Source organism: Caenorhabditis briggsae (assembly GCF_000004555.2).
Source record: "Caenorhabditis briggsae complete genome, chrX, whole genome shotgun sequence".
Taxonomy (NCBI): Eukaryota; Metazoa; Nematoda; class Chromadorea; order Rhabditida; family Rhabditidae; genus Caenorhabditis; species Caenorhabditis briggsae.
In genome coordinates this window covers 11391766-11407405 of record NC_013491.2, presented here as the reverse complement: position 1 = coordinate 11407405, position 15640 = coordinate 11391766, and the positions used below count along the sequence as shown (strand labels likewise).

The 15640-nt window shown below is 36.5% G+C and overlaps 3 protein-coding genes across 3 annotated transcripts; all 3 read right to left on the bottom strand.

The window, feature by feature from the left end:
• Positions 1 to 1493: 1493 nt before the first annotated feature.
• CBG14808 lies at positions 1494 to 4081 on the bottom strand (the record flags this gene model as incomplete). The annotated part of the gene is made up of 3 exons (XM_002644746.1): positions 1494 to 1663; positions 3693 to 3798; positions 3872 to 4081. 3 exons carry the CDS (start codon positions 4079 to 4081, stop codon positions 1494 to 1496), a joined length of 486 nt encoding a protein of 161 aa, XP_002644792.1.
• Positions 4082 to 7065: 2984 nt separating this feature from the next.
• On the bottom strand, positions 7066 to 7335 carry CBG14807 (the record flags this gene model as incomplete). The annotated part of the gene is made up of 1 exon (XM_002644745.1): positions 7066 to 7335. The coding sequence occupies one exon, from the start codon at positions 7333 to 7335 to the stop codon at positions 7066 to 7068; it is 270 nt and encodes an 89-aa protein (XP_002644791.1).
• A 3657-nt stretch (positions 7336 to 10992) lies between these two features.
• CBG14806 lies at positions 10993 to 11663 on the bottom strand (the record flags this gene model as incomplete). Its single annotated transcript, XM_002644744.1, has 3 exons — positions 10993 to 11138; positions 11196 to 11289; positions 11436 to 11663. 3 exons carry the CDS (start codon positions 11661 to 11663, stop codon positions 10993 to 10995), a joined length of 468 nt encoding a protein of 155 aa, XP_002644790.1.
• Positions 11664 to 15640: the final 3977 nt, after the last annotated feature.

Genomic DNA, 15640 nt, shown 5'->3' with positions numbered 1-15640 from the left:
CGGCTCAATCGGTGGCCTTTTCACATCAGTAGTAATTCGTGGAATGTACGGTGAGAATTTGAATTCTCGTGGTGGTGGAACGGAGAACTTGCGTTCCACCGGATCGTCATACATAGCTTTTTAGGTATGTCGGGTTGTTGTTGGATTCATAAACATGGAAAGAAATATTAGTTATATTAAGTCGTAAGAACCTTGAACGGCGTTTTCGCTGCATAAACAAAAAAAAAGATAGAAGACGCGTAAAAAATGACGAATAAGACACTAAATAAGATGTGAATCATTCTCATTTAAAAAACCTAATAACAATCATATAAACGCAACACCAAGTGTTAATGTTTGTCTCCTACACAGTTTTGCATTCATGTTTATCTGATTGGGAATTCAAAACAAAAAAAATTCGAATTCAATGTCTGGAGATCTAAAACTCGCTTTCGTAGAAAATCTTGAGCTCAATCTTAAGCAAAACAAAAAACAAAACAAATTTCCAATCAGAAAAGCTTCAAATGAGATCTTCTGACTTTTATAAACAAATTCTTCAAGGCCTAGTTGGATTGAAACGAATAACACGAAGTGGCTTGATTTATAACTTGTTTGTTGTCTTTTCTTCCGGAAAAAAGGAGTGGGGTAATGAAGTTTTCAAAATAGTTTCAAAAAAGAAATTTCCAGGGGTTAACTGTTAAGCCATGATCAATGAAGTGACTCTTCTGAGAGGTTTTTTACCCCCGTCAACATGGAACAAAACAAAAAAGAACAAACTATTTGGGGGTAAGTAAGACAAATAAGGGTGAAGGAAAAAAAATAATGGAATTCATTTCATTTTCCACATTGCTCATCTCCTCTTTTCTATTTTCTTCACTTCAAAAATTTCATTTCGGTTCGAAATTTGCCACCGATGCGTGACGTCTATTAAAAACTAGAGGCGTCGGGTGTCGCCTATTCGTGGACCACGTCTTTTAATGTTGCAAATGTGGGTTTGGTAGGAAGCACAATGCCCTTTTTCCAACTCACACGGTTGTTTTATCTAGAAGAATCTGGAATCGAAAACACACAAAGGACATTGGCACTATTAGTCTTAATTAAAGATTTTCAAAGTGGAAGCATCGAAAATAGGGCATGTTTGCTGTCTACATTAACAGTAAATACTGTGAGGATATGAAAAAAATGAAAACGAATAAAGAAATGGAACTTAGTATTTTTTTTTTACTAAATCTTGTTTTTTGCATGAAAAAAAAGAATCGAAACGAGTTTTCAGTGTGACTAACTTCTTCCAACTATGTTTTTGTTGCAACCAGCGTTTGGTTTTTGCTGGCAGTGATAAACTTTTTCACTTCGGCAAATTACTTCTCAGGGCCGGAGAAAGAAACGCGAAAACATCGTTTCTGAAATGAAATTCTTGTTTTTGAGCTTAGAAGATACTGTAAGACTTTTTCGGGAAAAATGACAAGGATTGGCATAGATTTGTAAAATATATAGCCAACAAAATGGGAGCGGATTTAGCAACAAAAAGTCCCTTTTTTGAAAATTCGGAAAAATATTCTTATCTGAAAGTGATCACTCATCAATTCAGGATCGTTCTGAAAATGAAAATTTGACACTCCAGTCAAGACAAGACAAAAAAAAACAAAAATAAAGCGTTCGAGTCTAGATATTCCGAAAGATATGTCTAAAACACATCCTATTTTTTAAATTTTTTTTCCTATCTCACTTACAGACGAAAAAAAGAAGAGGTCTCGGAAAAAAAACAACTAAGTTGAAAAACATACAAATAACCGGGCTCGTCCCCTAAAAAAAAGAAGCTCCTTTTCCAGAGGCGCTTTACATGAGGCTTATGAAAAGGAGAGGTGAGTAAACTATTTTTTCCAGACATAAACTAGGATTCTTCTGGGAAAAAAAGAGAAAAAAACAGAAAAAATAACAAGTGAAATTCTCATTACTTAGCTACTTGCTTAAAGTATTTTTAATATTTTTCTAGGCTAGTTAACTGATGGAACCGATTCATGGAACGTTGCATGAAAAACACAGTGCTCCAGCTCTAAAAAAAAGCATGACAAAATAGAAAAATCGAGCAAGAAAAGTTCTTTGTGCAAATTCAAAAGCGGCATAAAATGAAAAAAAGGAACGCTCAATCGTTGTTCACTAGATAAGTGGTAAACAATCGTACTAATATTCAATTACTATTCATGAGTTCCTTCACGCTTTTTCTCCTTTTTATCATTGCTTCCAACCGGATTCAACTTAATTCACCTAACGCTTACATAAGCCATACGCCTTCTGACGTTTTGATGGGACGACTACTAAGTACTTCAGTGTTCTAACCGAAAAAAAAAATAAAATTATTTCCTTCCGCAATACACAAAGAGAATAGAAGAACTCAGGAAATGGAGCAGGGCCACCCATTTAACAAACTTAGATTTTTGTTTTTCAGTGTTGGAATGACCCTCGGGATTTCGTTGTTATAATGAAGCTATCAATTAAGAAGCTCTGGGAACATTACAGGCAGAGTGAAAAAAAAACTAGAATATTGGTTTCTTCAAACAGATCATAGAATTGAAAAATATAAATACTAACGCAGAACCTTGTAACTCTGGTTGATCATAAACTGTAATCAGTGAAGCAAAAATTTAGCATGTTCAGTGATCGTTGAAAACTTGTTTTGGCCAATGGGTAAGAATTAGAGTTGAAGAATACTCATCAAATGTGGTGTGAATGAAATTAGGAATTCAGAAAACCCGAAATACATTGACAAATTAAAACATACATTATTCAGCCCTTTCTGTCAAATTTTTCCTATTTTGTGTCAAAGTGTTGGACCTTCCGAAAGGCACACATCAAAATAAGACAAAAAGGTTATAAGAGGGTACTGTACGTAAAATTGGTTTGTAGACTATAAAGATTAAATAGGGCTCTGCCCTTGTTAGAAAAGGACGATGAAGAAAGTAGGTTTGGATTGGACGATGCCATTTGTCTCAAAGTCAACGGATTGACTAGAAAATTTGCACCACAGTTAAGAACAAGTTGAAACAATATGGAAATTGTTATAGGTACTAGAAACGCACCAGACGGATATGTCATGGCGTCAAACTTTTTGCTGGTAATTAACATCCATTCTTATAATTTAGTAAAGTATCGATGATTTTGAACGGTAAAACATACAGAAAGAAGTTACTTAAAATATGAAATTCGACTCAATTTTTTTTGCAATATTTTTCGACGTAGCACCAAAGCAAACCAACCTTATAAAGATGTTTAAAAATATAGAAATTTTGAGTCTGGTTGGATATTTTGGACTTAAAAACAATTTTTGGATCAAAAAAACTTGGATTTATTAAAAGTTTTTGGACCTTAAACAATTGGGTTTAAAAGGAAATTTTGAACTTTAATGGTTCCCAAGTTCTTTAAAATCCAAGTTTTTTAAACCCACTTTTTTAAAATTCAACATAACCAACTAGAGCCAAAATTTTCATCTTCTAAGTTTTTTTTGACTCTGATTGACACAGCAAAATTTGAAGCAGAAAAACTTTAACACAGACTGATTTTTTTTGAATGACTACTCCGACGTAACACAAATTACGGATTTAGGAACAATTGAGGATAACCACGGGAGCAAAATTTCCTTCTAGACCATATATCTCATACAGGTGTAAGTCATGATGAACGATTAATAAGAAACCAAAAAGTGCCAAAGTATAAACCTTTTTCATCGTCGCTATTTCCTTCGCCCTTCTCCACATCCTTCTCGTCTTGTTTTTCCTTTTTAACCGAATCATCATCGCTGTTGGCCGAGATGATTGATGTACTCTAAGAAAGCGGAAACAAGGTTAATCCGGAAACCAATGAAACGATAAAAAACTAATCAAAAAATCGCACACACCTCTTCTAGTTGTTGTAACGTCCGCGTTGCCATATTCTCAACTTCATCTGAAGACGTTGACAATAGGTCATCGTCTTTAGAGCTTGATGAAGGAAGCATAGCGCCTTCTTGTTGAATACTAGACTGCCGTTCGTTGCTAACAAGACGTGTCTCAACTTTGACTGAACCGTTGGAAGACAACGAAACGACCGAATTGCGAGCCGACGACATTGTGGTGCTCATAGATTGAATGTGTGACCATTCAGCGCTACAGAACCACTACCACGATTCGCGAATGACACATAAAACCTTGGCAAAATAGTGGGATGTACTCTCGAATGTATGGGATTTTTTGGTCGATTTGGCTTGTGGCCGAGAAAAGCGAAGAAAACTCTCATCCTATCCTCCGGCTCGTTTAATGACGTCCCTATTCAGAAATGCAAAGGAAAACGGTTACAGTGCACACTCGCAGACACATATTGCAGAAGAAGAACTGGTCTGTTGACGGACTGGATGAGGATGCTCTCGATTGGAATGCAAGAGTTTTCCGTCCGGATGAGAAAATGCAATTTCCATTTTTAGGAAAGAGAGCTTGAAACTTTTATGCATAGACTAGGACGGTCTTTGGAGTAGAGTAGTTTCTTGGAAAAAGGTCAATGATACTTTTCGGTTAGAATAGTATATGTGGAGTGGGGGAAAAGAGGGGATTTTCTGTTTTAGGTTCTTATAGAAAAGAGTTTTGCAAGGTTTAAAAAAGGAAAAAAGATGATCAACTTGATAACGAGCCAGATTCAATTATCTTGGTTCCTTCCAGAGATATAAAAAATATGTCAACTAATAAATTGTTGGTAATTTTATTCAAAAATATTGTCAGTTAAAAAACTTGGATATCTTATGAATGAACCGAGAAAAATGAGTTCAAAGTGCATGTATAGGGTGGGCTTCTATGAGAGTTATTACGGAATATAAAGTCTCAATCGTTGTCAACTAGAGTCAAGTATTTTTGTTTCCTATGAAATATATCGAGATATAGGGTCCACAAAGACAGAAAGATTATCATAGTTTCAATAACATTTCAAGTTGAAAATTTGTGTTCTCACTTACAGAAACCAGGACGAATATAGTCAATCAAGGGGTTTTTAATTAAGGTTTAAAACATTTCAAATACGGAATAATGAAAAGCTATATCCTATCAAATATGTCAGTTTTGAGTGGTTCATCTCGCCAGAGACAAAATACCTTAATTTCCATCTTAATTTATATTTATATTGGAACACGACTGAATGATATGCAGGTTTTTTTTTGAAATATTCCACCTATGAATTTTCATCGGCTTGCTACAAAAGATAGAAAAATGTGGCTAACTGAAAGAATACCTCAAACGATATTTGCGGTTTGTTCATAGATCATCATGATGGTTAATGTACCGTATTTGCTCAAGTGGAAACCCACCCTTTACGTACACTTTCAGCTCAATGATCCCGGTTTTTTTGAAAGGTATCTTCAAATTTTGAATTGATAAATTATTCATCATAATATCACCAATATTTGTGTAGTTGTCATATTTTTGGAAATTTGGAAAAAAGCCCGGGCCGCGACAATTATGATCGGTAGTGAATTTAGAGTCTAGATAAAATTTTTGCTAGACACAATTTTGAGTTTTTATCTAAATGTTGAATCTCAATATATGTTTTAAATTTGTCTCATTTTTTCAGCGCGTTTTCATACAAACGTGGTTTTGTGCAATATAAAAATTTGTAGCGTTTAGTGACTATAACTTTTGCTATTTTTTCAGCTTCAGTCTTTCTGTTCCTCATCAAATGACAATGACGTGTCTTCATGATTCTATAACAATTGCCTTCTTGCTCACCAGTAGACATCAAGCGAGTTGTTTTGAAACATTCTCCCTGTCTCTTTCGATTCATTGAACTTTCATCAATTGTACTCTCTCATTTCCACTCTCTAAGACTTCCTACTTTGTTGTATTGTTTTTGTGTTTCCCACGCCTTTGTCTCCAGAATAACTTTCGAAGGAAAACGGAGAGGAAGAAGTGCCAAGTGGGATTTAACGAAACCCGAGCTAATTTTTCCCTTGCGATTCTTGAAAATCAACTGAGCAATTCCTTTGAACTCATCTTCAGCTTATGCTACTCTTTCTATTTTTTTTTCTTCCTTGTGGTAAACATCCCAACGTGCTCTTGTTTTTGCTACCTGAGAGTGCGGAAACGGGCCGTTCCGGTTGGAAAACGCATGGAAAGAGAAGGTGTGCGAAGGATGAAAACTTACGGGGCGCGAGTTGCAAAAACACATAACGCGTGAAGGATGTGTTTCATGTGTTAGTTGTGCGTTATGGAAAAAAGGATGTACACCAATTGAATCAACCTTGCGGGAGAGCTCAGGAAAAGTTGGAAGAAGTTTGAAAAATAAAATATGTACTATTTTCAAATGACTGAAGAGGAAATGGATAATGACGTTTTGCAGAATGTTTTTCCATGTGAACTTCTTCTGGATTTTTCACAACACAGAAAGAAAGTACCCTTATCCTCTTGAGTTGCTTCTTCCTAGCCTCATTAACTTATTCCCATCTTCTCATCCTTTCCCCGTCTTCTGCAGAGTAAGCAACACAGATCTTTCTCCTAAAAGGGCACTGCTACAACGTCTTGAAATTGTTATCCCATCACGCTATCACATCTCAAGGAAAGCAGGAAAAATAGACGAGAAAAGTAACTCCTCGACGGATTTGATGAATAAAACAGACTTTTTTCTTGACAGCGGAAAGGAAGCGTACCCTTTTTTTGTGCCGTCGTTTTTCTTTTTTCTTCTTGTTAAAAAAAGAAAGTTCTATTACGGATGCTGGTGACGGCATGGGTACAAAAGATGATGAGAATTAATTTTCCCAGTTGTGAGTTAGGTAAGTTCAGTCACAATTTTTGACAACTAATTGAGGGCACCGTACCAAATTAATGGTTTCGAAAAAATAGCAATGATTATCGGTTAGACTTGTTTTTTGTAGATGCTTAGATTCTTTTCACTACAGCGGCTCACTAGTGCTCGAGACTAAAAAGAAGAGCTACAGATTTTTGTGTGGCTTCAGAGTGGCCACCAAGCTAATCAACACATAATAAACTTGATATGTTATTGCCGTCTTAAAAAACATCTGGTTAGGATAGTGTATTGGATCAAAAAAGAGAAAGAGTAATAAAATAAGAAAATTGACTAACCTGATAATAAATCTATGCGTTGGCCTGAAAATTTGCCAATCAACTGTGCTGCTTCAAATATGCTTGGTGGTGTTGGCTTTTTGGGATTTCTCCTACTATCAGCCAGCTCGGCCATACGTTCTCTAATACTTCGTTTTCGACTCATCGATGATTCTGAGGGCGCGTGTAGACTTGATGTTGCGGATAGTGCCGAAAGTTTTCGGAAGGATCCGGCACTGGAACACTCGTCGAGCAGACAACTCCCAACGTCAAGATTCGACTCCATAATTATATAGGATTAGAAGAAGGTACAAGTAGAAAAGGAAAAGATTGATGATGATAGAAAAATATAGATAATATTAGAATACAGTACGATGTATGAATATCCTAGGATGTGCAATACTCTCTGCGTGGGGTGGGAGTTGTTGAACAGAAGGTGTCTAAAGATGAGTTATTGAGGCCTCTCCGCCCTGCGCTGTGCGACACTCTCGCGCGAGCACACGTTTCTTAGCGCTGAGGGGTGGAGCCGAATCGGCTAATGGCTCAATTCGCACCCCGAAAGCAATTGGCGCTTTTGCCGCAAAAAGACAAGAACGGATGTATAGGAAGCTGTTTTTCGGGGCAGTTGACTGACTAGAGGGACATAGGGCCTCTCACTCCGACTAATTAATTAACTTGTTGAATTTTCTGCCGCGGCGGCATTTCTCACTTCTAGCGCAGAACGGGATTCGAAGGAACTTCATTGAACATCATATTTTTTTCAAATCTGAACGGAAAAATCTCAACTTTTCGATCATTTTCTCTTTGACCCTTTTTGTTTTTTTTTTGAAAACAGAGAAAAACAAAAGAAAACAAGGTTTTGTGATTTATAAGATAATAACAGGCTTGTTGTTATTCTTATAATCCTAATCCTATAAGTGACAGAATTGCATATTTCGCCATATTTCGCCATATTCCGTACCACTGGTGGCAGATGGTCTGATCTTTTTAGTGACAGCTACTGAGTAGATCTGAATTGCAAATTTTTAAGAAATCTGGGAAATTGAGAAAATAGCTCAGATTTTTGAAAATTTTCAAATGGAAAAGATCCAAGCTTCAAAACTTTTTCTCATTTCCTTAATCCACCTGTCCTCTCTTTGGTTCCGGTTTCCGAATTGTGCACTTCTTCTCTCCACTACTACCGGTTGATACTGCACATTCTAATCAACAAAATGGACCTTTTTGAGTCCACTTCCCCTATGTTATCTAGAGCACCAACCCTACGAACTACTCTCATTTTATATTGCAGAGAAGAAAACGAAAGAAGTATTTCTCGCAAATGTTCTCACTGAAATTAGAAATTCTCATCACCACAACGCACATGACATGGTGGATTGAATAGTTTCAAATTTATGTGAACTGATTGAAAATTCTCGAAGAAAAAACTTTCTCTTTTGAAATTTGTTGTTAGCAATTGTAGGTACCCCGGGAAAAAAAGAAAAAGGAGCATCCAGGAAAAAAGGGGAACCATTATATCAAAATGAGGGTGCTTCTTTGTTTTTGAATTGCTTTTTCTGATGTCGAAATGTTCCCATTTTGAATCTTCGTCCTCCAGATCAAACACATATACATTTCTGGTTTAGTGTAACACACAGGAAAAACGCATTTCGAATGGAAATCGGACCCATTTTTTGCTTATTTCAGGATCTCAAATGTCTCTAACTCACCCGTCTCAAATCGCTATGTTTTCTGTTCTCAAAAAAAAACAACGAAGGAAGGGAGAAAATATGCAAAAAGTTAGAAGAGGCAACAGTCAGGTTCAAAATTTAGCAAAGCAAAAGGCACTTGGAATAGTTCTCCATACCGGAAATTCGGATAAATTGAGGGTGAAATATTTCCAACTTCCAAAAGAATTAAATTACCAAAATGAAAATCAAGGATTGAGTGTAGCTAAAGAGAAGTGTCTTCTTCTTCTTCTTCTCAAAATCGTTTCAAATACTTGGGGCGATAAGACAAAAGACACAAAAATAAAAATAAAAGGAAAAAACAATTTCCAAGTCTGGAAAAATTCAAATCCGGGTAAATATTTTCTTATTTTCTACAACAGTAATTCTTTCAAATGACGCTGATTTAGGCCAAAAAAGAAGTTGCAACTTTCTCAAAATTCTTTTCGAAAAAGAAACAATGAAACATGTGATGATTCTTCGTCTCATTTCCAATCTGGGCGACTTTGTGGACCCAAGGAATTAGTTTGTGGAGAGCGAAGAGGACCTATTATAAACTTTGAGAAAATATTAGAAGGGCTCCAAAAAAGAAGAGCAACAAAAAATTTTCAGTGAATGGAATTGGCATGTTTTTCTTATTAATAAGTCGAAAAAATTTTGAGGAATAATTTTTGAGGGAAAAAACGCTAACATTGTTCCTGGAACTAAATACTGATCGATAGGGAGTTTTAAGATAATGACTTATGCCCTTGCAAAAGGAAGAATGAACAGTGTCCCGTGGTAAAACAATAAACTGCCAAAAAAAGAGGCAATAATTCACAGCTCTCAAAAGAAGGAATGCAAGGAATCCTTGCTGCAATGAAAAAGTGGAACTAAGCAAGAAAAAAAAATCAGGAGACTTCTGAAGAGTTTTCCTAGAGGAGATTGATGTTTCAAAAAGAACGGGTACTTTTCCAAAAAAGAAGAAAAGTACGGGAATCCGCTTTTTGTTGGAATGGAACCGACTACTACATTCCAATTATTCCATCAATAAGATAAACGGGCTCTTGTTACAACTTGTTGACTAGGAATTTTTTTTTTTTGTTGAAAAATGTAGAGGTAGCTTTTTTCCCGACTTTTTCCAGGTGAAAAAATCTATTCAGGTTTTTCTAGGTGCATATTCTAAAAGTTCAAAGGAGCAGTGAATTCTTAATTCTTGATTGTTGGAAAAATAACCTTGTTTTTTTAAAGTGACATTTTACTTGGAACATGTGGCATTGTTGGAAAAAAAACATAATGATGGCAAACGTTCTAAAGCTGCGGAATTAATTATGGAACCATCAGAAATCGCTCATTTTCTGAGAACAGTTTGAATGAGAAAAAACGTTCGAAAATACTTTTTGGTTAATTTCAGAGCTTGAAAAGATCAATTTCTCTTTATTATCAAATACTGCTGTTAATTTTGTATTTTCTGGAGCTAATGGTACATTCTGAAATAATGTAAGACCTGTATTAGAAGAGACCCCACAATCTCAGTTTTGAGCTGAGTTATCTCCGCTCCTACGAAAGATATAAAAAACGTGTCAATTAATAAATAATTTGTGATATTATGACAAACAATTTGCTAGTCAACAAAATTTTGTTATTTTTTGAACTTTGAACGGGCGGAGAGCTCTTCTATTACAGAATTTAACCTTATTTCGTTTTTGACAAACTTACATTAGCAATTTTCTATTTACCAAATGAGGTGTGACAGCAGTTGACAATTCATCGAAAATAAAGTGGATTGAATATTTTGGATGAAGTGGAGTTATATTTTATAGATACGGTATAATTTTCCCGAATGAAAGAAAAATATATTCCGGTCCCATGGAAACAAATTAAAAGTTTCAAATTGCTTCCCATTTTCAAAATTTATTCCCATTTCGCACTAGTCGTCCATTTTTTGATCGCTTGTCAATATCGTCTTCTTGCATAACAAGTACGCGCACGCGTCAAAAACAACAAAAATAAGAACAAAGTAAAAATAAAAATGGAAGTGTGAGTTAGGAATAAAAAAACAAAACACACGAAAAGAAGAGTCCCATCACGGATTCTCATCCCAACATATGACGTGAATTTCGGAAAAGGTTGAGTGAGCAATTGAGTTATACATTTTCAAGAGAAGACTATTATTATCCTCCTTCTTGCCGTTTCCTTTTCAGGTTTTCATTGTTTTCTGAATGTTTGTTTTCCAGCTTTAACTCTTGTGAACACAAAACCTACTTCTCGCCATGAATCCCATTTTTCACTCCTTGCTCTACCAAAGCACTCACTTCCCAAACGCGGGGCTGATTAATGGTTTCCACTCGCCGGTGAAAAATTAAACCATTTGAGATTTGAACCAAGACAACCGGGATTTCTTTTTCTGATTTTTCTTTTTTTCTGGATTTCTTTAATTGAACATAGTATCGAAACGACTTACGTTTTTTGGGAGCTTTTCCCTTTTTCGGAAAATATCGGATATTCTCTGTTCGAATACTTGGAGCGTCTACTGTCATCGCAATTCTCGCATTGATCTGATATGTGTATAGTTATAGTTTTTCAAGAAATTTGGAAAGAACGGAAATGGCGAATCAAGGAACAAAAGAGTAAAGTTTGAAAGGAAGAGAGACCATAAAATGGACACAAAGGCACAAAGCAGAATTAACGAATATAAACATACCATCCTGGGTTGGGGAGTGGCTGCTAGTACGGAAAGACACAGGGAAGAGAATGGAGATGGTCCCGAGAAAGAGGTTCTTGTACCGGTTGTAGTTGATGTCGTCTGTTCCCCGGGTACACTACTACTTGGCGCCCAGTGTGGAGGTGAGTTGTGATGAGCCAACACCTCCGGATCAAATGTTGACGGTCTTCGTGAAGCCGCAGCATTTGGTTCTATCAGCTGCCTCATGGTGAGGAATCAGACGATGACAGTTAGAATATTAAGACGTGTGGTGAGAATCGAACCGAGATGAGGAGTCCAAGACTTTTTGTGGTAAGGCATAAAAGAAAAGAATTGACACATTGCTTGCGCTTATTTCCGGATCGTCCCCGGGGAGCGGCCCTCTCCGGTCGTGAAGAGGCTCAGGGCTCAAGGGCTCCACAGTCAGTGTACCACACTATCACGTCGTCGAAAAAAGGAGAAAGAGAAAAGGAGCATCGGCAAAAAAGGAAACATTCTTGTCATTCAGTCACAGACCCTCGAGTCGGCTTGTCTTCCACTCTATGACAAAACTCGACACCCTCATCCACTGCGGGCAAAAATAAGGACACATCATGGAGTAAGAGAGCAATTCGAGTGTGGACTAACTTTTTCTAAGTGGATGGCAAAAAAATTCCTTTGGAGAAGGATTTGAAGAGGTGAGATTTCGAGCAAAATCTATGGCAGGTATAGGTTAATTTTTTCTCTCTATTGTTTTTTTTTGCTGTTTTTAATTTTGAGAAAAAGTTCATGAATGAACGATTGTCTAGAGTTGAATTGTTTTGAAAGATTTTCAATAGTGTATTGAAAGCATACATGTGGATGGACGGGCCGGCCCGCTTGCCTCAAAACTTTCGGCCCGGCCCGCCTAGGACAACTTTTCGAAATTGTTATTTTTCGAATGTGCCAAAATATTTATAATGGCACAAATATTGATCTAAATGCATACAAACATCCGAAAAAGTCAATTTAATTGAATTTTTAGCAAAAGAAAAAATCAAACTTCATTAAGCCAAAGATGAAACTTTTTTTTCTAATTACGACTTCAAAACAGTTTATGTTGACAGTATCGGCCTCTAGTGTGGATGTTCATTCACTAAGAAGAAAAACCATTTTGAAAAATCATGATTCGCTCTAAGATTTCAAAATTTTCAAAAATCGGGCCGGCCATGGGTAATTTTCTCCGGCCCGGCCCGGCACGCTTTCAGAAATATCTCAGCCCGGCCCGGACCGCGGGCCGGCCATCTTTTCCACAAGTATGATTGAAAGACAAGAATCGGTAATTAGACTATTCGACTATTTTCAAAGTATTTCTATAAGAACAATTGAAAAAAAAAGAAAATAGCCGTAAAAACCGTAATAGGAGGACCTCCCTAACTGTTAGTTTCGAACCAACGTTTTTCAGTTTCTGTCAAAAATATCAAAAATTTGACAATTGATAAATTATTCAAATAAAAAATAATTTTTATCAGTCGACACATTTTTTGACATCTGAGAATTGAGATAATTAAACTCAAAATGCAAGTATAGGTATCTTCTATCAAAACTTTGACGGTGGGAAAACTCGGTTTCTATGCCAATTTCAAGATTATTTTTATTTGAAATTTCTCATATGTTGGGATAAGAATATGTGATAAGGTTCTTATCAAACAGTTGTCAGCTGATAAACTGTTTATCATTGAACCATGAGTTTTTTGTTTTTTAACAGATTTCAGATATCTTGCAAAGGAACCGAGAAAAATTAGCTCAAACTTGACAGCTTGGGGACCCTTCTAATACAGGTTTTACAGTTTTCTCAGCGTGGCACAAAAGGTATACGACGAAATTTTTGATCTAACTCGTAAAATTCAAATTTCGCTGAATTCTAAGATTCGGAGTGTTAAAATTATATTTCTAAGAAACTGCTAACTTTTTTTGGTCTATCTTGAAAAAAAATAGGCAAAACAAAAATCACTCGAAGAAATTTGTGCGTTTTGTGTTGATAATAGCATTTACACCAAGACGACTCGTTTCACAGTCAGTGGAAAAAAAAAGATAACTGGATCAGCATAGTGAAAAGAAGATCCCTCTAACATATGAACACACTACGATTCGATGTGCTAAATCTAGGGAAAAGTGAGTAGCGTCCGTCCTCTTCACATCCTTCCGATGCACCGAAAAATGTTTGATGAGTTAACCTGATAAAAATGAGTAAGGGATGAAGAAGTGCTTCTCCACTTTACACACAACACTTATACACACGGCTCGGAGGGGCTACCGCCTCCGAAGACGCTATCCGGAAATATGATCTTCTCCGACATTAATTATTTCAAATGGTTACGGATACTTGAAAGTGTTCCGTGAATGCTGTGACAAATTGCTCCGCACTGATGAGAAAAGAGGAAAGAAAATAATTTAGTGGGATGCGGTTTCTTATCATGTTTCCTTATTTTTTCGTCTACATCTCAAAAGCAAAAGAGAAGTGTGGTACTGATTGAATAAATCATGAGCTCGTGAGATTCTTTTGCTACTCTTCCTCTCCAAAAAATTACGATAAGTGAAGCGCTTCCAGAAAAAACATCATCAAGTAGCCTTTTTTGTTACTGGGAACGCGTAAGGAAAAACAGAGACTGACATTGCACCGGCTTAGAAACAAAACAAAACAAAACTAATTCGACATAAATCAGCGCATTTTGAAAAGAGTATTTTCTTCTGATGAGTCTTGAAACACATGGTGTCGTTGTCTCGTTTTCCGGAACACGCAAAACATATGTTTGAGACACTGTTGGGGGACGCCACGGAAAGAATCACAGTTCATCGTGCTCTACTGAATTCCATCTGCTTTTTCTCCGGTCTCCTTCCACCGGAAAAGAAGAAAATCTACATATTTATGAGCAGGATGCCCTATTTGGGGAGGAGAGGATGGCATATGAAAAATAGTCAAGTCACCTTTTGAGGTCTCAAAATCTGGCACATCAGATAGATGGGAAGATGATGGGACGATGAAATTGGAATGTTTTGGGAAAAAAAGAAAGTGTATAGATTTTTTTAAAACGTAAAAGGTTTTCGGAAAAAAATTCCAAAGCTCGGAAGGTCAGGAGCAAAAAATAATGCTATTCTGAGAAGATAACCTTGTTTAGGTTTTTTTTCGGAAAGGCCCAAAACAACTATTTTGACCCTAAAAAAGCAGTTCAAAAAGAAAAAGAGTACCCAAAAGAAGTTTCAGTGTTCAAGGATTTTAGCAGAATGGTTTTACTTTGTTCTGAAAAAAATTAACAAAGTTTCTGAATTTCCAGCTACTGGGTGATTAGGGAAAAAAACTTTGAAAACAAAATTTGCTTACTAAGTAAATTTTTTGGGCTTAAAAATATTTCCAATGGTATTATTGTTTTTCTTCGATTTGTATTTTTTGAAACTGGAACAAGAAACAACTCGGAAAGGGATCTAAACGTTAGGATAAGTTTTCAATAAGCTTCTAAAAGGGAACTAAATTTTTTTATCAAATGTCTCTGAAGCAGAAATACATTATTTTCCATTTTGGGTGGCGCTCCGAAGCACCCGCTCCTAAATCCTCTTTCATATCAGGAAAAACCGAAGCGCATGTTGAAAACCAAATATTGTTGGCGCTCCAAAAAAAAGAAGGAAACGGAAAACAAGAAACAAAGATTATGAGAGGGTAAGTAGCTGGCCGAATCAGCCATGTTCCATGTGCGATGATGCTGCCCACTGGACCCAGGGTGAACAAATTGCAAAAGTTGGTGTTGATAGTGTGGTGGACTGAGAGGAAAAATGAAGTGGATTTGTGTTTGGTTTGTAGAAATGAGCGTAGTGGAAATGGAAGTGAGTGCGGAGGGGTGGTAGAAAGGAAAGTAATCGAATCTGTACACTGACTTAATTCACTTATGCTTTTTCTGGTAGCGAAGAAAGCAAAGTAGGAAAGTAAAAAGAAGAAAGAAGCATCCTCTCAAAATTTTGGACCACACCGGTGTTAGAAAAATTCAAAAAATAAAAATATAGAGAAAAAACTAAACAACCCAGTCTCGAATAAAAAAAAACAGATGAATACTCCAAAAAAGGACAGAATGGGTGGAAGGATGAGAGCGAGAGAAGGTCCAACCCAGAGACAACGATCAAATCCTTTACGCTTCGGCAGTTCAAAGTGGAGGATGAACACTCGGTTATTCTTGTTCTAGAGCAAGAATCCTAAC